This window comes from Zonotrichia leucophrys, chromosome 27, assembly GCF_028769735.1.
Source record: "Zonotrichia leucophrys gambelii isolate GWCS_2022_RI chromosome 27, RI_Zleu_2.0, whole genome shotgun sequence".
In the NCBI taxonomy this organism is placed as follows: domain Eukaryota; kingdom Metazoa; phylum Chordata; class Aves; order Passeriformes; family Passerellidae; genus Zonotrichia; species Zonotrichia leucophrys.
In genome coordinates this window covers 2,121,307-2,142,553 of record NC_088196.1, presented here as the reverse complement: position 1 = coordinate 2,142,553, position 21,247 = coordinate 2,121,307, and the positions used below count along the sequence as shown (strand labels likewise).

The window sequence follows — 21,247 nt, the reverse complement described above, 5'->3', positions numbered from 1 at the left end:
CCCTCTCCTCAAAGAGTATGGTGGGAGAAGATAAAATTAATATACTATGTGTGGAGATAAAGGTAATTTAATGAAGAAAAGCAAAAACACAGGAAAAAAATAGTTTTATTGTCATCTTCCATCAACTGTCAATGCCCAGCCTCTCCTGGGAAGCAGGACCAAAGTACACTTAGTTTCTTTCTTGACAAACAATCTATTAATAAATGCTCCCCTGCCAGCCCCCTCCTCCTTTCTCTCAGCGTTTTTTGCTGACCATGATGTCTCATGGTATCAAAAATCCCTTTGGTCAGCGTAGGTCAGGCAGCCTGGCTATGTCCTCTCCCATGCTCTTGACCACATCCACCTTCATGAGCTTTTTCGTAGAGGAGGGTGGAGAGACAGGGTTGATGCTAGGCAAGCACTGCCCAGAAAAACCCAAAATATTTCTGTGTTATCAGCACCATCCTAGCTCCAACTGCAAAGAATCCATAGAAGGGTTAATTTGGTGAAATTGAACTCCATCTTGTGTAAAACCTACACAATGCTATTATCTCTAGACACGCTATTTTCTGAAAAATCCTTTCCTTAGGATTTTCCTCCTGAGAAGCTGAGAGGCCTCAGGAACAAAATGCAAACAATGGTTATCTGCTGCTGTGGAATGCAACAGGTGCATCTGGGATTGGTCTCATGTGGTTGTTTCTAATTAATGGCCAATCTCAGTCAGCTGGCTCCAACTCTCTGTCCGAGCCACAAGGTTTTGTTATTAATTCTTTTTTTTTTCTATTCTTAGCCAGCCTTCTGATTAAATCCTTTCTTCTATTCTTTTAGTATAGTTTTAATAGAATATATATCATAAAATAATAAATCAAGCCTTCTGAAACATGGAGTCAGATTCTTGTCGCTTCCCTCAACCTCGGATCCCTGTGAACACCGTCACAATTATCCATCACTGCATATTCATCCCAAGCAAACCCTCACAAAAACAGCTCTTAAAAACATATTTTCCCCTGGGCATGTTGAAAAAGAAACTGCAGAGGAAAGAATGACACAGACACACGGGCTGGGATGCAACAGAAATTTAATGAGACAAAACACAGAAACAAGGTTGGTCCATCTGGAGGTCCCAGTGCAGAGAGCACGAGGGACAGAAGGGAATCTGTGCCCCAGCAGGTTCCACCTGCCTGATCCAGAGAGGGAGCAGAGCCATGAGGTGCTCCCCAGGATGGCTGAGTGGGACTCACAGCCCCAGGGAGCACAAGGGAACAGGGACACAGGAGGGAAAGGAGAGAGTGGCAGGGAACAGAGGCAGGAATGGGCTGTGCTTGCCAAGAGTCCTTCTGCAAGGGCTGCTGGGCTTGCTCAGCCCCTCAGGAAGCAACAAGGCAATGCTCCACCCCCAGTGAAGAACCATCCTGCTGAGTCCTTAGGTTCACACCCTGGAATCATCACCAGCACCTTCAGCAGGGGAGGTTCCTGATGCCACAGAGGCCACTGCCCAGGCCAGAGAGGCCAAAGCCCCCAGAGCTGATGGGCACTCCCTGAGAGCTGAGGATGCTGCCAACAGCAGCAGAGCTGGAGGATCCCACGGCGGTGTTCTGGGGGAAGGAGCTGAGGATGGGCCCAGGCAGGGTCACCACCACGGGCGAGGGCTGGATGAACACGGTGGAGTCCTGGCACTGCCTGACACAGGGCTCATTGCAGCTGCTGCCCAGCGGGGTGGGCCCACAGGGCTGGCAGGGCTGGCACCGGGGGTAGCAGGACATGGCTTGGGGCTGCAGGTGCACCTGAGAGAGAGGGAAGAGGGGAGCAGAGCATGAGAGGTGTTTGAAGGGCAGCCTCACCACGCCGTGGCTCCATCCAAGTTGGAGATGCAGGGATGTCCACAGGTTCTTCCTCACATTTCACAGAATCACAGAATCACAAGGCTGGAAGAGACCTTCAAGATCATCCTACCCAGCCTCAACACCTCAACTAAACCCTGGCACCCAGTGCCACATCCAGGCTTTGTTAAACACATCCAGGGATGGTGACCACCATCTCTTCAGGCAGACCATTCCAGAACTTCATCACCTTTTGCATGAAAAACTATTTCCTAGTATCCAACCTATATTTCCCTTGATGAACCTTGAGACTGTGACCTCTCATTCTGTCAGTGCTGCCTGGAGAAAGAGCCCAACCCCACCTGACTACAGGTAACCTTCAGGAAATTGTAGAGAGTGATAAGGTTTAGCCCACAGGTTCCCTGCCAAGAGTAACCAATCTCAGAATGCTCCTGCCCAGACTATCACTCACTTCAGCAAAGCCCCAGCCTCCCTCCCTGCGACCCTCTCTCACATTCCACATCTCACAGAGCAGCCCCACGATGCAGCAAAGGACCAAGTGACAGGTATGCACTGGAAAACAGGAGGAGGAGGAGGAAGGAGAGGAGAAAAGTGACCCAACTCACCTTGGTCCAAGCAGACTGAAGCGAGAGGAGTGGATGAGAGAGTGAGGATGAGCTCTCTCTTATATTGCCCCTGCACTGCCCCAGGCCCACAGTGACTGCACAAGGGTAGTAATTTTCCTACAGACTCACCTCCAAAGCAAAATATCTTCCCTAACACCACAGGCTGTGCTTTTATTTCCATCAACACTGCCATTTGTTTGCCTCATTCCTGACGTGATCATTAGGCATCCAAGGATTCCTTTCAAGTATTGAGATGAAAGACTGAAGGATTTCCCATGCAGGGATGCATCAGCACAGGCAGAAGATGTGCTGGAGGTGTCTCTGGAAGGAAGGGATCATGGGACCAGGGAAAAATGGTAACACTGATTTCCACCTTCTTTGGCAGACAGTAATGTCCTGCTGAGGGCAAGGTGTGAATGTGGCTGTTGGGAGCTCTGGGCTTGGCTACAGTCCAGTGTTGGAGATGTTTTCTCTTTGCATAGTAGGAACTGCCCTTGCTGGAGGGAGACTCATCCTTGCAGACATCACACCCTCCTGGTTTGGCCTTTCACCAAAAGGCTGACACACAGCCAACCCAAAATTAGAGCATGACTTGCCACAGGTAGGGAGAGTCTCTCCCTGGAAATTTGCCTACTGAAGGCATTCTCTTGCCCTCTGGGATGCATCCCAGCTCCCCCCATGTCTGCAGGGCAGGGAAGTGCAGCACTCCTTGATGTGGCCTGGTTTTGTACCCCTTAAGCACATCCCCTGTGCTCAGAGGTCCTCTTGGTTTCTTGTGTTTTTCCTGGACCTTTCTTAATCCTTGCCCACAGGATGCCTAAGCTGCTGCCAGCTTTTCTAACTTCTTTTACTCGTCACAGGTGCCTCCATCCTGCCAGATACCTGACTGGTGTAAATCAAAGGCAACTCCAACGAAGGGGAGAGAAAATGATGTTTCTGACTCCATTGATATCAGAAATAATTAATTACTTTATTATACTATGCTATATACATTTCATCTCAACTGAATCTGCCAAGCACTCACTCTGCTCACACTGCACAGAATCTCATGGCTGTCAGTGACAGTCCTGACACACACACACACCTGGCCCTGACAGCCCAAGGAAACAAAACACCACCACTGTGGGTAAACAATCTCCATATTGCATTCTACTTTTGCACAAACACAGGCACAGCAAGTGATAAGAAACGTGTTTTCCCTTTCTCTGAGGTTCAGAGAATGTGAATCTCAGAAACCCTTGGGAAGAATTGTGCCTTGCTTTTCTCTGTGAAGGGAAATGTGTCAGCAGGGCTGTCCCTGCAGAGGCAGCTGCCAACAGGGGCAAGGCACTGCCCTGAGCCAACATCCCCTGCCTGCAGGGACTCTCTGGCCTGGGGGCCCCTCCTGTGCCTGCAGGGACACCTCTGATCCCGGGAGTGCTCAAGCCTGGCCTGGCACACGTGAAAGGAGCTGCAGCACAGAGCAAGTGTGTCAGAAATGAGGAAGTGAAATGGCAGCCTGGATGGAAACCAAACCACAACGTGTGGCGTTAGGGCGGGTATTTTGCTTTGGAGGTGAATGTGTTGGAAAATTACTGTCCTTGTGCAGTGCCTGGGGGAATGGGGCAGTGCAGGAGCTGTATAAAAGGGGGACCTTCTTCTTGCTCTCTCATTCACTCCTCTCACCTCCATCTCATTGAGAACAAGGTGAGTCTGAAGCCCTTTCTTTTATTCTTCCTTTGAGTTTTCGGAGCCTATCCGCCCCTGTGGTTCCATGTGGGTTGTGGAGAGCAGCTTGTTATGGGAGAGGGAAGGGGCAGAACTTGGGCATATAGAGAGGCTGGGTTTTGACTTAGATGTATCCTGAGCTGTGGAAGGGCCCAGGCTTGGTCGCTCTTAGGGGGATTCCTTATGGCTGAGTAGGAATTGAGGCTGGTGGGTGTCTCTAAACATCATTGTGCAATTTTGCGCTTCTGGCTTTTCTCCAGATGATGGATGAACAGTGTCCCCTCACTCAGCCCTGAGTCTGCTTCTCTCTTCTCTCTTTCACAGGTGCACCTGCAGCCCCCAGCCATGTCCTGCTACCCCCGGTGCCAGCCCTGCCAGCCCTGTGGGCCCACCCCGCTGGGCAGCAGCTGCAATGAGCCCTGTGTCAGGCAGTGCCAGGACTCCACCGTGTTCATCCAGCCCTCGCCCGTGGTGGTGACCCTGCCTGGGCCCATCCTCAGCTCCTTCCCCCAGAACACCGCCGTGGGATCCTCCAGCTCTGCTGCTGTTGGCAGCATCCTCAGCTCTCAGGGAGTGCCCATCAGCTCTGGGGGCTTTGGCCTCTCTGGCCTGGGCAGTGGCATCTGTGGCCTCCCCTGCTGAAGCTGCTGGAACCTGGAAGCTTCCTTCCCTGGGAAGGAACCCAGGGACTCCTAGGATGGTCCAAGCCCAGGGATAGAGCATCATTGCTCTCTCTACCACTCAGAGTGACTTCTTTCTCACCTTTTGACTCATTAAAGCTCTGCTGCATCCCAGTCTGTGCCTCTGTGTCATCCTTTCCCCTGCACCTTCTCACCCAACATATCCAGTGAGAGAGCTGTTGCTGTGTGGTTCTGGGAGGGTGTTGTTGGAAGAGGTGTTGTCATGGTTGTCAACATCACATTCATTATGTTAACACAGCATTGTTTACTCATATTTAGTGTCACCTTTTTAAATTACTCTGCATCTCTCTATGTGCAGGAATTGCCCCACACAGTTCAATGACCACCAATACTCCAAAAATACTTTTAGTTCTCCCAGCAAATCTTTCAAGTTTTCTCATGTTGTCAGCAAGCTTGTGCCCTCAGCTTCTCATCCACAAGTAAATGTTCCAGCTTACTCACCACTCTGGTCAATCTTCATGTATTTCACTTCCCTTGCTGGAGATGTTTTTGAGTTACAGTCCAGTAGGCAGCACAGCATGCTTGATGCCATCTGGGGAGTGCTGAGCAGAGTGGGATCTTTGCTCCCATTAATATCCTGTTCACAGTTGTGCTCTGATAGCCCAGGATGTTGATGACACTCCTTGGTGTCCAGGAACACTCCTGGCAGCTCCACCTGTTTTGATGGTGTTACCACAAAAGCACCTCATCCTTTTCAGAGACTGGAGTGTGGGGATTCACAGACATGAACTGATGCCAGCAGAGGAAAGCCAGTTTATTACACAAATATTTATAGGCCACTACATTCGTACAAAATCTTCCTCTCAGACCGCTTTGTCCTAGTCCCTTTAAAAACAAAATCTTCTTGATTATCATTCTCACACTAGTAATGTCCTTGTTACCTCTTTTACCAGCAAAGTCCTTGTTAATCTTCCCTCATCAGAGTGGTCAGCATCAGGGGGTCAGAGTGACCAGACATGATGTCTTCACTTCTGTTCTTGCCTTGAGTTTATCTCCCCCTCAGTTTTCATTCTACCAGGGCCAAAAGGTTGGTGGCACTGCCCAGCTCTGCTTCTGTAGCTGTCTGATCTTCCACACTGAACCATGGGACAGGGTTGGCTGCTACAAAGCCACCATCATGTGGAAGGGGCTGACAGCTGGTCTGTTAGCCAGAAAGAACTAGCTGAAGAAGAGAAGCTGCTAAGAGTCACCTCTGCCCCTGAAAGGAGTCCTACCAAGGTTGTTGATATGGAAACCAAGGAGAAGAAAGGATAAACAGGGGGGCCTTGAGTTGGATATTGGCAGAAAACAGTGGTGGAGATCTCCCTGCACCAATGAACATTATACTGATTTATTGTAGCCAATGAATGGGTATAAACTTTGTGAGAAGGTATAAAAGACAGGAAGCTGTTAAAATAAACAGTGAGAAGCCTTCTGAAGTGGATGGTGTTCTTCTGGGTGACCGTCTCAACAGCAACAGCTTCAAATCTGGACTCTCTGGGGATGTGTGTCACCATGCCCACCTGCGTCCTGCAGCAGTTCAGCCATTCCCCTCCCTCAGCTGCTCCTGCACAGCCCTTGGAGACCCTCAGCCCACACCTGATGCCCCTCCCTGCCTTCCTGTCCCCAGAAACTCTCCCAGGAAAGTTGCATTCTGGAAGTCTGGGAGAAGAAAGGACTGAGAGCAGACCTTTAATAAAGGACATGGGGACACTGGAGATTGAAAAGTGGACATGAGTCAGCAATGTGTGTTTGCAGCTCAGAAATTCCATCAGGTTCAGGGCTGCACAAACAGAAACATGGCCAGCAGGTAAAGGAGGAGATTCTCCACTTTATCTGCTCTTCTTAAACCCAACCTGGAACCCTGAATCCAGTTAGGAGTCCTTAATCCAAAGTAGACATGGATCTGTTAGAGCAGCTCCAGACAAGGGCTGCAGAAATGATCACATGGATGCATTGTCCCTACCATGGAGAAAGGCTGAGGGATTTGATTTTTTCAAGCAGGAGAAGAGCAGGCTCTGGGGACACCTTTTGATATGTAAAGGGGATGAATGAAGAAGTTGGAGAGAGATATTTTCTCAAAACATGCAATAATTGGACAAAGAGAAGAGTTTGAAACTGAAATAGGATAAATACAGAAGAGACATGAGGAAAAATTTTACTGTGATGACTGGGATAAGAGACTGGGAAATGTTGCCTAAAGAATGATGGGGTGTCCCAACTTGGGAAGGGTTCAAGGACAGGTTTGCTCCAACCTTATGTGATGCAGTGAAGGATGCTTGTGTCATGGCAAAAGAGTTGGACTATTTAAATCACAATGATCTCTTCCACCCAGATCCATTCTGTGCTCCCATGATAACAGGAGTCTGTGAGAAGGCAGCCAAATGCCCTCTGTTCCTCCCTTTGAGAAACCTTTCAGATCCAAGGGATCTGCTGGAGTCTCATGGGAATCCAGTACCTCTGTCTGGACAGTAACAAATTCACTGCTGAGTACTTGTATCACAGTGATGAGCTGAGAAAGGAAAAGAAGTGCAAACAAAGTGGAGGAAAATGGTGGGAAATTCTATTTTCATCCAAAGAGGCAGAGAAAATCAGAACCCAGAGGGTCCCTCAGTGCACACTGAGCACTCCCAGTGCCAGCCTGTGCTGACAGCCAGTCCAAAACCAGCCTCAAAAACACCCCCCAGAAACACCCCTGGGGCAACATCTCTGCCTTGGGCAAAGGATGACACAGAGGCACAGGCTGGGATGCAGCAGAATTTAATGACTCAAAATAGGGAAAAGAGGGGGATCCAGGTGGAGGCCACAGTGCAGGGAGCAGCTTCAGCAGGGGAGGCTCCTGGTGCCACAGAGGCCACTGCCCAGGCCAGAGAGGCCAAAGCCCCCAGAGCTGATGGGCACTCCCTGAGAGCTGAGGATGCTGCCAACAGCAGCAGAGCTGGAGGATCCCACGGCGGTGTTCTGGGGGAAGGAGCTGAGGATGGGCCCAGGCAGGGTCACCACCACGGGCGAGGGCTGGATGAACACGGTGGAGTCCTGGCACTGCCTGACACAGGGCTCATTGCAGCTGCTGCCCAGCGGGGTGGGCCCACAGGGCTGGCAGGGCTGGCACCGGGGGTAGCAGGACATGGCTGGGGGCTGCAGGTGCACCTGGGAGAGAGGGAACAGAGGAGCAGAACGTGAGGGGAGTTTGAAGAGCAGCCTCACCACACCAGGAGGGAGATCCTTTCTCTCAGCCCCTATGAGCACCACCAAGAAGGCCAAAGCCAGGGATGACCCCTCTCCCAACCTACAGCTCAGGAGACACCTCAGTCTATATCCAGCCTTTCTCCACGACACATCTGCCCTCTCCCATGGTAAGCAGCCTCAAGACACAACAGGGAACAAGGACAGAGATATCTGATCAAAAATACCAAGAATTACAAGGTGGAAGAGAAAGGGAAAGAGAAAGAGCACAAGGAGAACCCAAAGGAAGACAAGAAAGGGCTCAACACTCACCTTGTACCCAACAAGATGGAGCTGAAGGAGTGGATGGGAGAGTGAGGAGAAGGTGCTGCTTTTATACTGCTCCTGCACCACCCCAGGCCCACAGGCACTGCACAGGGGCACTAATTTTCCTACACACTCATCTCCAAAGCACACTGTCCTCCCAAATGCCCCAGGCTGTGCTTTGGTTTCTGTCAACGCTGCCATTTCATTTCCCCATTGCTGACATGACCATTAGGCCACAGAGCATCTTTTGAAGTGTTGAGATGAGAAGCCTGAGGCTTTCCCCAGCACCATCACGTCAGTACAGGCAGAAGATGAGCCCCCATGTGCTCCAGAGGGCTGCGGCTGTGGGCAAAAAAGTGGGGAGTGTTTTTACAAACCCCTGTGAGGAAACATGGTCGTGTCTTCCCACCAATGCCATCCTCTCATGAGTACCTGAAGACTTCCCTCAGTGTGGTTGTGCTGCCTCCCTCTCCCTCCCTGCTGCCTCCCTGCTCAGGCCACAGCTCACTGGGCATTGTCTCTCTGGGCAGCTTTGAGCTTTGGTGCATTGATGGTTTCAAATGGCTTTGCCAAGGAAATCTTCTCCTTCAGGGAAGACATCTCCTGGTTTATTTGACAGAGTTTGTCTCCTCTCACTACCATCTCTGGGGGAGCCCAGGCCTGTGCTCTCCACAGGCTTGTGGAAGGAGAGAACTGTCCTATCAAAAACCCTTTGATCATCCAACAAATCCTGTGGGCTCAGGTTCCTCTGCTCTCAGCATCTTAGAGATATGTTGGCTGCTGGAACATCACTCTCCCCTTCTCCTCACCCCATGATGCATTTTGGCTGCACCCTGACCTGGGGAGCACACAAAATCCTCCCCAATTTTTCAAAACTCAGTGCTGAGAACACTCCTGTGCTGCCAAGCAGGTCAGGCTGAGGGCAATGGCCTTTGGGGTTGCCTGCTAGGGTGTGGGGATAGACCAGTACTTGAAGATGGTCTTCCTGGAAAAGAAGTGGAGTTACCCAAAGGATTGAGGCCTGGCAGGATCCTGAGGCCTGGCAGGACCCTGAGGCCTGGCAGGATCCTGCAGTGCCACATCCCTGGGGATGCTCAGGGAGGGGATGCATTCAGAAAAGCCCTGGCTACAAAACCAGCTCTCAAAATACACCAAGGACTGATGCACTTCCCTGCCCCGCAGACATGGAGGCAGCTGGGGTGTGCCCCATAGGGCAAGGGAATGCCTTCAGTAGGCAAATTTCCAGGGAGAGACTCTCCCTACCAGTGACAAGTCATGCTCTAATTGTGGGTTGGCTGTGTCAGCCTTTTGGTGCAAGGCCAAGGCAGGAGGGTGTGATGTCTGCAGGGCTGTCCAAGGCAGGGCTGAGTTCCCCTCCAGCAAGGGCAGCTCCATCCTGGCCCAAGGAAAAGGGATGCTTGGCAGCTCCCTCACAGGTCAGGGATTTTTGCAGGATTGACAATGTGTACTGAAAAAGTGGCCTGTGCTAGTGTATCCTGCAGATTATGGTAGAAAATGTACAGGAAATTGCCATCAGACCCCTCTGACACAGAGGACAGTGAGGCCCAACCCTAATGGGATACTTCAGGAATCACAGGATTAGAGTGGGCAACAACCTCCTTCCACAAACCTGCTGAGAGCACAGGCTGGGCTCCCCCAGAGATGGCAGTGAGAGGAGACAACTCTGCCAAATAAACCAGGAGATGTCTTTCCTGAAGGAGAAGATTTCCTTGGGCAAAGCCATTGGAAACCAGCAATGCACCAACCCTGCCTAGAGAGGCAATGCCCAATGAGGCCTGAGCAGGGAGGCAGCAGGGAGGGAGAGGGAGGCAGCACAAACACACTGAGGGAAGATTTCAGGTACTCATGAGGGCATTGCTTTGGTGGGAAGACACGACCATGTTTCCTCACAGGGGTTTGTAGAAACACCCCACACATTTGCCCACAGCCCTCTGGAGCACATGGGGGCCCATCTTCTGCCTGTACTGATGAGATGGTGCTGGGGAAAGCCTCAGGCTTCTCATCTCAACACTTCAAAAGATGCTCTGTGGCCTAATGGCCATGTCAGCAATGGGGAAATGAAATGGCAGCGTTGACAGAAACCAAAGCACAGCCTGGGGCATTTGGGAGGATAGTGTGCTTTGGAGATGAGTGTGTAGGAAAATTAGTGCCCCTGTGCAGTGCCTGTGGGCCTGGGGCAGTGCAGGAGCAGTATAAAAGCAGCACCTTCTCCTCACTCTCCCATCCACTCCTTCAGCTCCATCTTGTTGGGTACAAGGTGAGTGTTGAGCCCTTTCTTGTCTTCCTTTGGGTTCTCCTTGTGCTTTTCCTCCTTCCTTTTCTCTTCCACCTTGTAATTCTCTGGGATTTCTTATCAGGTATGTTTGCCCTTGTTCCCTGCTGTGTCTTGAGGTTGTGTGGGAGAGGGGAGATATGTTGTGGAGCAATCCTGGATATAGGCTGAGGTGTCTCCTGAGCTGTGGGTTGGGAGGGTGGTCCCTGGCTTTGGCCTTCTTGGTGGTGCTCATAGGGGCTGAGAGAAAGGATCTCCCTCCTGGTGTGGAGAGGCTGCTCTTCAAACTCCCCTCACCTTCTGCTCCTCTGTTCCCTCTCTCCCAGGTGCACCTGCAGCCCCAAGCCATGTCCTGCTACCCCCGGTGCCAGCCCTGCCAGCCCTGTGGGCCCACCCCGCTGGGCAGCAGCTGCAATGAGCCCTGTGTCAGGCAGTGCCAGGACTCCACCGTGTTCATCCAGCCCTCGCCCGTGGTGGTGACCCTGCCTGGGCCCATCCTCAGCTCCTTCCCCCAGAACACCGCCGTGGGATCCTCCAGCTCTGCTGCTGTTGGCAGCATCCTCAGCTCTCAGGGAGTGCCCATCAGCTCTGGGGGCTTTGGCCTCTCTGGCCTGGGCAGTGGCATCTGTGGCACCAGGAGCCTCCCCTGCTGAAGCTGCTGGAACCTGGAAGCTTCCTTCCCTGGGGAAGGAACCCAGGGACTACCAGGATGGAACCAGCCCAGGGATAGAGCATCAGTGCTCTGTCTACCACTCTGAGTGACTTCTTGTGCTCCTCGGGGCTGTGAGTCCCACTCAGCCATCCTGACCTGCTGGCCCTGCTTCCTCTCTGGATCAGGCAGGTGGAACCTGCTGGGATCTCTGCCACAGCCATGTGATGGAGATTCTGAGCTGCCCCTGCTGCTCTCTGCACTGAGGCCTCCACTCAGAGTGACCTTGTTCTCATCTTTTGACTCATTAAATTTCTGTTGCATCCCAGCCAGTGCCTCTGTGTCATCTTTTCCCTGTTTTTGGTCGCCCCAGATTCCCAGGGAGGGAGGTGTTGCTCAGGGATGGTTCTGTGAGACAAATTTAGGAGAAGTTGTTTGGATGCTTTTTAAGATGGGAGAGTTAAATCTGCTTTATCATGGTATTGCTGCTTTTTATCATTCTTGCTATGCTTGGAACTGGTAGAATGAACCAATCATCTTCACTGGCCCTGTCTACTCCAAGGTTGACTTTCTGTGTCCTGCAGCAGTCCAGCTCTCCCTCAGCTGCTTCTGGACAGCCCTTTGGGTCACTCAGCCCACACCTGCTGCCTCTCTTCCTTCCCATTGTCTTTTCTTGCCACCACCTCTTCAAAAACTTTCGAATGAAGCCCTGGGCAGAGACAAGGAAGGAGCAGGGCAAAGAGGACAAGCACTGCCTGTGGGTCTGTGTGGTGTTATGAGCAGCACTAAGCACTGAGTGGTTCTTATGATCTGCTGACACAATGGAAAGGAAGAAAATTGGAATAGCAAGAGAGTGACACATCCTGGTGTCAAGATCACGACATTCTATGAAGGAATGGGAGAAAAAAGAGAAAACCAAGTGGTTCCAAGTCAATGAACCTTGTGGCAGCAGCAGACCAACGCCAAGTATCTGAAGAATGGCCAAACTGGGAACACTGTCCACAGATTTATCGCTAAGCATGATACTATATGTGCCCAGTGCTGTGGTGGAATCACCATCCTTGGAGGGATTTAAAAGATATTTAGTTGTGACACTTTGGGACATGGTTTAGTGTTGAGCTTGGAAGAGCTGGGTTAATGGTTGGACCTCTTAATCTTAAAGGTGTTGTCTAAATAAATACTTAAGTGATTCCATGATTCTACATGATCTGGAAAAGCCCTTTGGTCAGTTAAGGTCATTTGTCCTTCTGCAGAATGAGCACCAAGGACAGGAGGGAGGTGTGGGCAAAGCTGGATCTGATGGTCAGGGGATCAGTTGGGGAGTCATGGCTTCCTCCCTCACCTGCAAGTTAGAGAGATTTTCAAGAGAATTTTGGGAGCATCCAAGGATTTATACTCACGGGCTCAATGTCCAAGTGGAAACCAGTGATGAGTTGTGTACAGCAAGGATCAATACAGGGACCAATATTTGTTAATATGATCATCAATAACATAGATAGTGGGACTGAGTGGACACTCAACAAGTGAATGACACCAAGATGAGGCTTGAGGAAAGTGTTTCAATTCAGAGGGATCTTGGCAGATTTGAGAATGGCACCATGTGAAACTCAGGAACTTCACCAAGGCCAGCACTGGAAGAGAAGTAGTTTAGACCAGAAGGAACCACAAATCATGGAGGTAGAAAAATTGGACATGAGCCAGCAATGTGTTCTTGACATCCAGAAATTCAATCATGTCTTAGTCTGCACAAACAGAAACACAGGCAGCAGGTCAGCTCTTGTTAGATCCCACCTGGAACCCTGAACCCAGTCTGGAATCCTCAATTCAAAGTAGGCATGGACCTGTTAGAGCAGCTCCAGACAAGGGCTGCAGAAATGATCACACAGATGCATTGTCCCTACCATGGAGAAAGGCTGAGGGACTTGAATTTTTTCAGACAGGCTCTGAGGAGACCTTAATGCAGCATTTCAATATGTAAAAGGGATGGATAAGGAAGCTGGAGAGGGACATTATATCAAGGCCTGGAGTGACTGGACAAGGAGCAACACTTTTAAACTGAAATAGGGTAGATGTAGATGGGACATAAGGAAGAAGTTAATGATATGGTGGGAAATGGAAAATGGGATGTCCCATGATGGGAAGTGCTCAGGGTGAGTTTTAGTGGAACTTTGAGTAACTGGTACAGTTGCAGAGTACTGATAGGAAGGGCTTGCCTGGCACCTCATGGGAAGCTGAAGCTGTGTCCTTGCAGCAACACATCCACTGCTTGGTACATCCAATGCAGTGCTGATCTGACTGAGAGACAATGAAAATGTGTGTGAAGTACAAGTTAGCCACTGAAGTCGTTATAGAAATTCCATTCTGATGCAAAGAGGCAGAGAAACTCAGAACTCAGAGGGTCACTCAGTGCACACTGAGCATGATAGGAAAAGCTTTGGGGGGATGTAATTGTGGCCTTGCAGTACCTGAAGGGAATCTACAGTCAAGATGGAGAGAGACTATTTACAAGACTATGTAGTGACAGGACAAGGGGAATGGCTTCACACTGACAGAGGGTAAATTTAGACTGTGTATCAATAGCAATCCTTTATTAAAAGGGTGGTGAAGCCCTGGCAGAGGGTGCCCAGAGAAGCTGGGGCTGCCCCTGGATCCCTGGAGGTGTTCAAGGCCAGGCTGAGATGGGGCTTGGAGTAACCTGGGATAGAGGAAGTTGTCCCTGCCCATGACAGGATGGAACTGGATAAGGGGATGGAACTGAATGAGCTTGACAGGGGAGGACAAGGGGATGGAACTGGATGAGCTTTCCAACCCAACCTATTCTGGGGTTTTATCATTCTTTTCAGATCCATTGAGACACGGAAACTCAGAACCCAGAGGGTCCTTCAGTGCACACTGAGAACTCCCAATGCCAGCCTGTGTTCACAGCCAATGCAAAACCAGCCCAAACAACACCCCCCAATAAACACCCCTGGGGCAACATCTCTGCCTTGGGAGAGCGTCTGCAGGGCAAAGGATGACACAGAGGCACAGGCTGGGATGCAGCAGAATTTAATGGGTCAAAATAGGGAAAAGAGGGGGATCCAGAAGGAGACTCCCAGGTGGAACAGCTTCAGCAGGGGAGGCCACAGATGCCACTGCCCAGGCCAGAGAGGCCAAAGCCCCCAGAGCTGATGGGCACTCCCTGAGAGCTGAGGATGCTGCCAACAGCAGCAGAGCTGGAGGATCCCACGGCGGTGTTCTGGGGGAAGGAGCTGAGGATGGGCCCAGGCAGGGTCACCACCACGGGCGAGGGCTGGATGAACACGGTGGAGTCCTGGCACTGCCTGACACAGGGCTCATTGCAGCTGCTGCCCAGCGGGGTGGGCCCACAGGGCTGGCAGGGCTGGCACCGGGGGTAGCAGGACATGGCTGGGGGCTGCAGATGCACCTGGGAGAGAGGGCAAGAAAAAGTCATGAGGGGTTTTTGAAGAGCATCCATCACCACACCATGCAGCTACACTGTCAAGGCAAGATGGCAACAAGAGCTGGGGGTGTTGTACTGATGCCCACAGGTTTCTTCTTCCATTTAGTCAAAGAAGTTCCCTGCCAAGAGCAACCAAGCCCAGGGAAACCCCACCTATCCCATCACCCACTTCAGCCAAGTCCCAAACTCTTCCTGTGCACACTTTCTGTTGCTGTCCCTCTCCCACCATAAGCAGCCCTATGACCTGGCATAGAACAAATCTCCCTCCAGAAAACAGGAGGGAGAATAGAAAGAGTGAGAGGAGAAAAGTCTTCAACCTTACCTTGTTCTCAATGAGATGGAGACAACAGGAGTGGATGTGAAAGTGAGGAGAAGGTGCTGCTTTTATACTGCTCCTGCCCTGCCCCAGGCCCACAGGCACTGCACTAGGGCAGTAATTTTCCTACACACTCATCACCAAAGCAAAATATCCTCCCTAACGCCACAGGTGATGCTTTTGTTTCTGTCAACGCTGCCATTTCATTTCCTCATTGCTGACATTCCTGCTCTGCCTTGCATGATCCTTTCATGTGCCACAATGAGAAGATACTCCATGAAGAGTCATGCCAGTGAGTGCAGAGGTACAGGAGGACTCCTGGGCATGCAGATGTTGGCTTGGGACAGTGAAATGCTGTTTGTAGTTGCAGTGGGTGAGCTCCAAGTCAAGGATTGCCTGAGAAAAGCCAACCCAAACCATCAGAGGGTAGAAGGGATGCACAGGCCTCATCTACATGGCCTGAGGCTTCCCTCAGGCTGTGGTGTGGGGCTCTCCTGAATGCTTTACACAGTTAAAGGTTTGTAGAAAACACCTTCCCACCATTTGGGACACATCCCTGGGCTTCACATGACATGACTTCTCCTGCCATTAGTGCTTTTTCATGCTTCCTTTCCCCTGACCCAAAGGCTGCCTCAGCCTGGAGCACAAATCAGCACCCCTGGAAAAGCTGAAACACACCCAGCTCCTGAGTGAGTGAGAGCTGGAAGGACCCTGTGGTACCACATGCCTGGGGATGCTTAGGGAGGGGACAAGTTCAGAAGGGCCCAGCTCTGAAACCACATCAAGCAGGGCTGCGCTTCCCTGCCCTGCAGACATGGAGGCAGCTGGGCAGCGTCCCAGGAGGGCAAGGGAATGCCTTCAGTAGGCAAATTTCCAGGGACAGACTCTCTCTACCTGTGGGGAGTCACAGTTTAATTTTGGGTTGGCTGTGTGTCAGCCTTTTGGTGTGATGTGTGCAGCCCATGAGCCAACAGTGCTGAATTCCCCTCCAGCAAGGGCAGCTCCATCCACACCTCAGCAAAACCATCTCCAGTCACTGAGCTGCTCCTTGTACAGAGCTCCAGGCAGCTCAAACAGAAATTGCCCTCAGCATGAACTTGTTACCATCACTCCCACAGCTCCGGGGGCTCTCAGGACAATTAGCTTGTTCTGGAAAAGCATCCTTGGCTAGCATGGGGCCAAAGTGTATGGTGATGTGGGGAAAATGGGAAGAACATGGTATTTTCTGAACTTCCACACACCCCTATGAGAGTGAAAAGGGACACAACTCCATGAGACATCTCAAGGAATCCTGGTGTTCAGGAGACCAAAGTTATTTTCCCTCACAACTGCTGGTGGCACACACTGGTAACCCCACAATGCAGCCATGAGAGGGGACAACCTTGCCAAACAAACTGCCACAAGAGGAGAAGACAGGCTTGGTGGGAGGGGATGTTCAGCCGCCTGCAAAGAGGGTAGAAAACAACCAGAACATATTTCCCAAATAGGTGTCAACTGTCTGCACAGACCCCTCCAGCACATGCAACTCATCTTCTGCACGTCCTGATGTGTCACTGCCCAGAAAACCCTTGGGTCTTTCATCTCAGTGCTTGAAATAATCCTTGGAGGCCTGTTGGTCACATCAGAAATGAGGAAATTAAATGGCAGCGTTGATGGAAACAAAAGCACAACCTGTGGCATCAGGGAGGATATTTTGCTTGGGAGTGGGTCTGAAAGAAAATTACTGCCCTTGTGCGGTGACTGAGGGCCTAGGGCAGGGCAGGAGCAGTATAAAGGCAGCACCTTCTCCTCACTCTCTCATCCACTCCTCTTCTCTCCATCTCATAGAGAACAAGGTGAGTTTGAAGACTTTTCTCCTCTCACTCCTTCTATTCTCTCTCCTTCTGTTTTCTGCACATACCTGCCCCTTTGTTTTATGCCAGGTCATAGGGCTGATTACTCTGGGAGAGAGACAGGAACAGAGAGTGAGCACAGGGAGAGTTTGGGACTAGGCTGAAGTGAGTGATGGAATAGGTGGGGTTTCCCTGGGCTTGGTTGCTCTTGGCAGGGAACTTCTTTGGCTAAATGAAAGGAGAAGTCTGTGGGCATCAGTATAACACCCCCAGCTCTTGTTCCCATCTTGCCTTGACAGTGTAGCTGCATGGTGTGGTGATGGATGCTTTTCAAAAACCCCTCATGACATTTTCTTCTCTCTCTCCCAGGTGCATCTGCAGCCCCCAGCCATGTCCTGCTACCCCCGGTGCCAGCCCTGCCAGCCCTGTGGGCCCACCCCGCTGGGCAGCAGCTGCAATGAGCCCTGTGTCAGGCAGTGCCAGGACTCCACCGTGTTCATCCAGCCCTCGCCCGTGGTGGTGACCCTGCCTGGGCCCATCCTCAGCTCCTTCCCCCAGAACACCGCCGTGGGATCCTCCAGCTCTGCTGCTGTTGGCAGCATCCTCAGCTCTCAGGGAGTGCCCATCAGCTCTGGGGGCTTTGGCCTCTCTGGCCTGGGCAGTGGCATCTGTGGCCTCCCCTGCTGAAGCTGCTCCACGTGGGAGTCTCCTTCTGGATCCCCCTCTTTTCCCTATTTTGAGTCATTAAATTCTGCTGCATCCCAGCCTGTGCCTCTGCGTCATCCTTTGCCCAAGGCAGACACTCTCCCAAGGCAGAGATGTTGCCCCAGGGGTGTTTCTGGGGGGTGTTGTTTGGGCTGGTTTTGCATTGGCTGTGAACACAGGCTGGCATTGGGAATGCTCAGTGTACACTGAGGGATCCTCTGGGTTCTGAGTTTCCGTGTCTCAATGGATCTGAAAAGAATGACAAAATCCCAGAATGGGTTGGCTTGGAAAGGACCTTTAAGCTCATCCAGTTCCATCCCCTGTCATGGGCAGGGACACCTTCCTCAATCCCAGGGTGCTCCAAGCCCCATCTCAGCCTGGCCTTGAACACCTCCAGGGATCCAGGGGCAGCCCAGCTTCTCTGGGCACCCTCCGCCAAGGCCTCCCCACCCTTGTAGTAAAGGATTACTTCTTGATATATAGTCTAAATTTACTTTCTGTCAATGTGAGGCCATTCCCCTTGTCCTGTCACTACATATTCTTGTAAATAATCTCTCTCCATCTTGACTGTATATTCCCTTCAGGTACTGCAAGGCCACAAATACATCACCCCAAAGCTTCTCCTCTCCAGCAGCCCCAATTCTCCCAGCCTTTCCTCACAGCAGAGCTGCTCCATCCCTCTGATAATCTCAGATTCCTCTGGACTCACTCCAACAGCTTCACATCCTTCCTGTGCTGGGACCCCTGAGTTGGAGGCAGCTCTGCAGTTGGGGTCTCACCTGAGCATGGCAGAATCCCCTCCCTTGTCCTGCTGCCCAAGCTGGTTTGGATGCCAGAGCACAGTTCTGGTTCGTGGCAGACCTATCACCCCACAGGCACCTCAAAGTTCTTCTTGGTAGAATAGAATAGAATAGAATAGAATAGAATAGAATAGAATAGAATAGAACATAATAAAATTATCCTGCATGGTCCAGGGACAACCATGCACCTCTGTTCTCTTTAAGCTGAATGTTTGACACAAGTACTCAGCAATGAATGTGTTACTGACAAGACAAAGGACCAGCTTCCCATCAGACTCCAGGAGGTCCCATCCTAACCACAGGATTCCCAAAAGGAGGGACACAGTGCAGTGGGCTGCCTTCTCACAGACCTGTGTTCCCATGGAATCACAGATTGGGTTTGGTTGTGTTGCCCAAAAAATCAGATTTGTGACCCACTCCACAACAGTTCAATAATCACACACTCAGCAAAAACATTATTTATGTCAGAGTTGCAAAAGCCTGGATGCTTGGTGGAACTCCCCAAATCAAGCATACCCACCAGAATTGTCATGCCATTATTTGTACACAGAAATTCAGAATTAGAAACTTTCCAAGTACAGCTCTCTATTAGGAGTTCCATACAAGTGACACAACCCCAGCTCAATTCTACACATGCTCAGGGGAAGGCTCTTCACAAGAGTCTTTTTGACCTGTAGCTGTGACTTTCAGTATTGCAAAGAACATAATTCAGCTATAGGATACATGGACCTTGAATATTCTGCCAGGTTAGCAATGTATACATAGGCACACATCAACATCTTGATTCCCTACATCCTTAAAAACTTCTTTTTCTGCTGAAGTCCCTGAGTAAGAGATGCTAACTGCAATCTGCTCCACTACCACACATCTTTATTTATTACTTTTGTGGTTTAGGGATGGTATTCTCCAATTTAGTAGTCTTGCTAAAATAAAAAATCCACACCAACACTGGCTTCCCCTTCCCCTCCAGCTGGAAACACAAAAGTCAAAGATCAAAGATTGAGATAAGAACAATTTACTGGAAACAGCAATGAGACAAAAAACAAACAGTGAAAGCTACAATAGCAATACTAAAAGCTGTGAGGCAAAGAAATTATTTACAGGAAAGTGAAACAATTTCAGATGGTTTCACCTTCCCCCAGGGTTTTTCCCACTGGGATGAACAGCCTTCTTCCTGGAAGCAAGAGAGAATAAATATGGAAAGGACATGAGCTGGAATGATAACACGGAGGTCTTGCCCATGTCCCCTCCTGCTCACCTGGGCCAAACCATGACAATTACATCTTTAAGGCTTGTTATTCCCAGATGTCCTTGACTAGAGGAGGCAGCTGCTGCCTGTTCCACTGGTTAGGGCTCCTTTTTTACTGAATTAGGCTGGGAAAGTACAGTAATATATTTGTCATGGTTTGACAATGGTATTCCCCATTTAATGCTTCAAATAAAACCATGTGCTGCTCTCATCCCTTCCCCTTCTTCTGTGGAGGGCTGTGGAGGAGAATTGTAGGCACAAAAAGCAAAGATCACAGGCTTAGATAAGTACAATTTACTGGAAGCAGCAATTAGATGTCAGTAGAGAAAATTAGAAAATGGAGTTACCCATTGCATCATTAAGAATATTTAAATTGTGCCTGTGTTAACACCCTGTGAACAACCATCTCCCACAATCCCTTCCCACATCCAGCCCTGAGCAACACCTCTCGTTTTGGGCATGTTGGGAGAGGATCTGCAGGGGAATAAATGAGAGGGAGACATGGACTGCGATGCAAAAGAACTTTAATGAGTCAAAACAGGAAAATTGAGTCAATCCAAGGTGAGGTGCCAATGCAGAGAGCACCAGGGGCAAACAACACTCTCTTGTGTTTTCCAAGCAGGTGCCCACAAAGGGGTGCAGAGCCAGCAGGAGCTCCCCTGGATGACTGAGTGGGACTCACAGCCCCGGGGAGCACAAGGGAACAGGGGCACAGGAGGGAAAGGAGAGAGTGGCAGGGAACAGAGGCAGGAATGGGCTGTGCTTGCCAAGAGCCCAGGCTGGCCCTGTCCCTCTGCAAGGGCTGCAGGGCTTGCTCAGCCCCTCAGGAAGCACCAAGGCGATGCTGCGTGCCCAGGGCGGCTCCATCCTGGCACTGCCTGGGTTCCTTCCCCAGCAGCTTCAGCAGGGGAGGCCACAGATGCCACTGCCCAGGCCAGAGAGGCCAAAGCCCCCAGAGCTGATGGGCACTCCCTGAGAGCTGAGGATGCTGCCAACAGCAGCAGAGCTGGAGGATCCCACGGCGGTGTTCTGGGGGAAGGAGCTGAGGATGGGCCCAGGCAGGGTCACCACCACGGGCGAGGGCTGGATGAACACGGTGGAGTCCTGGCACTGCCTGACACAGGGCTCATTGCAGCTGCTGCCCAGCGGGGTGGGCCCACAGGGCTGGCAGGGCTGGCACCGGGGGTAGCAGGACATGGCTGGGGGCTGCAGGTGCACCTGAGAGAGAGCAGAGAGAAGTAAATCACAAGGAGTGGGTGAGGGTCCAACTGTTACCTCACCGTGAGGGAGCCAAGGCAAGAGCTGGGAATGAGAGCTGAAGGCTGTTTGAGGAGGCACATGGGCTCTTCCCCTCAAGCCCAGGGATGTCCCCAACCAGCCCAAAACTGGGGCAATACTTCTGCCAAGAACCAGCAGTCACACACCTCCCACTTCTTTCCTCCTCTCGCAAAGAGCATTTGCAAGAGCTCACATGGGACAAAGTCACAAGTATGTGCAAGAAATCCCAGAGAAGAAGGAGAAAATGGAGAATAGGCTTCAAACTCACCTTGTTCCAAGGAGATGGAGGTGAGAGGAGTGGATGTGAGAATGGGGAGAAGAGCCTCCTTTTATACAGATCGTGCATTGCCCCAGGCCC

At 51.0% G+C, this 21,247-nt stretch overlaps 3 protein-coding genes across 3 annotated transcripts; 1 reads left to right on the top strand and 2 right to left on the bottom strand.

Moving 5' to 3' along the window:
• Nucleotides 1-1,436: 1,436 nt before the first annotated feature.
• On the bottom strand, nt 1,437-21,235 carry LOC135458507 (feather keratin 1-like). Its single transcript, XM_064733678.1, has 2 exons — nt 21,158-21,235; nt 1,437-1,763 (listed from the first exon to the last, which is right to left on the bottom strand). The coding sequence occupies exons 1-2, from the start codon at nt 21,233-21,235 to the stop codon at nt 1,437-1,439; spliced, it is 405 nt and encodes a 134-aa protein (XP_064589748.1).
• LOC135458616 (feather keratin 1-like) lies at nt 7,636-7,941 on the bottom strand. The gene has a single exon (XM_064733846.1). It carries the CDS (start codon nt 7,939-7,941, stop codon nt 7,636-7,638), a length of 306 nt encoding a protein of 101 aa, XP_064589916.1.
• LOC135458619 (feather keratin 1-like) lies at nt 10,945-11,250 on the top strand. Its single transcript, XM_064733850.1, has one exon. The coding sequence runs from the start codon at nt 10,945-10,947 to the stop codon at nt 11,248-11,250; it is 306 nt and encodes a 101-aa protein (XP_064589920.1).
• Nucleotides 21,236-21,247: the final 12 nt, after the last annotated feature.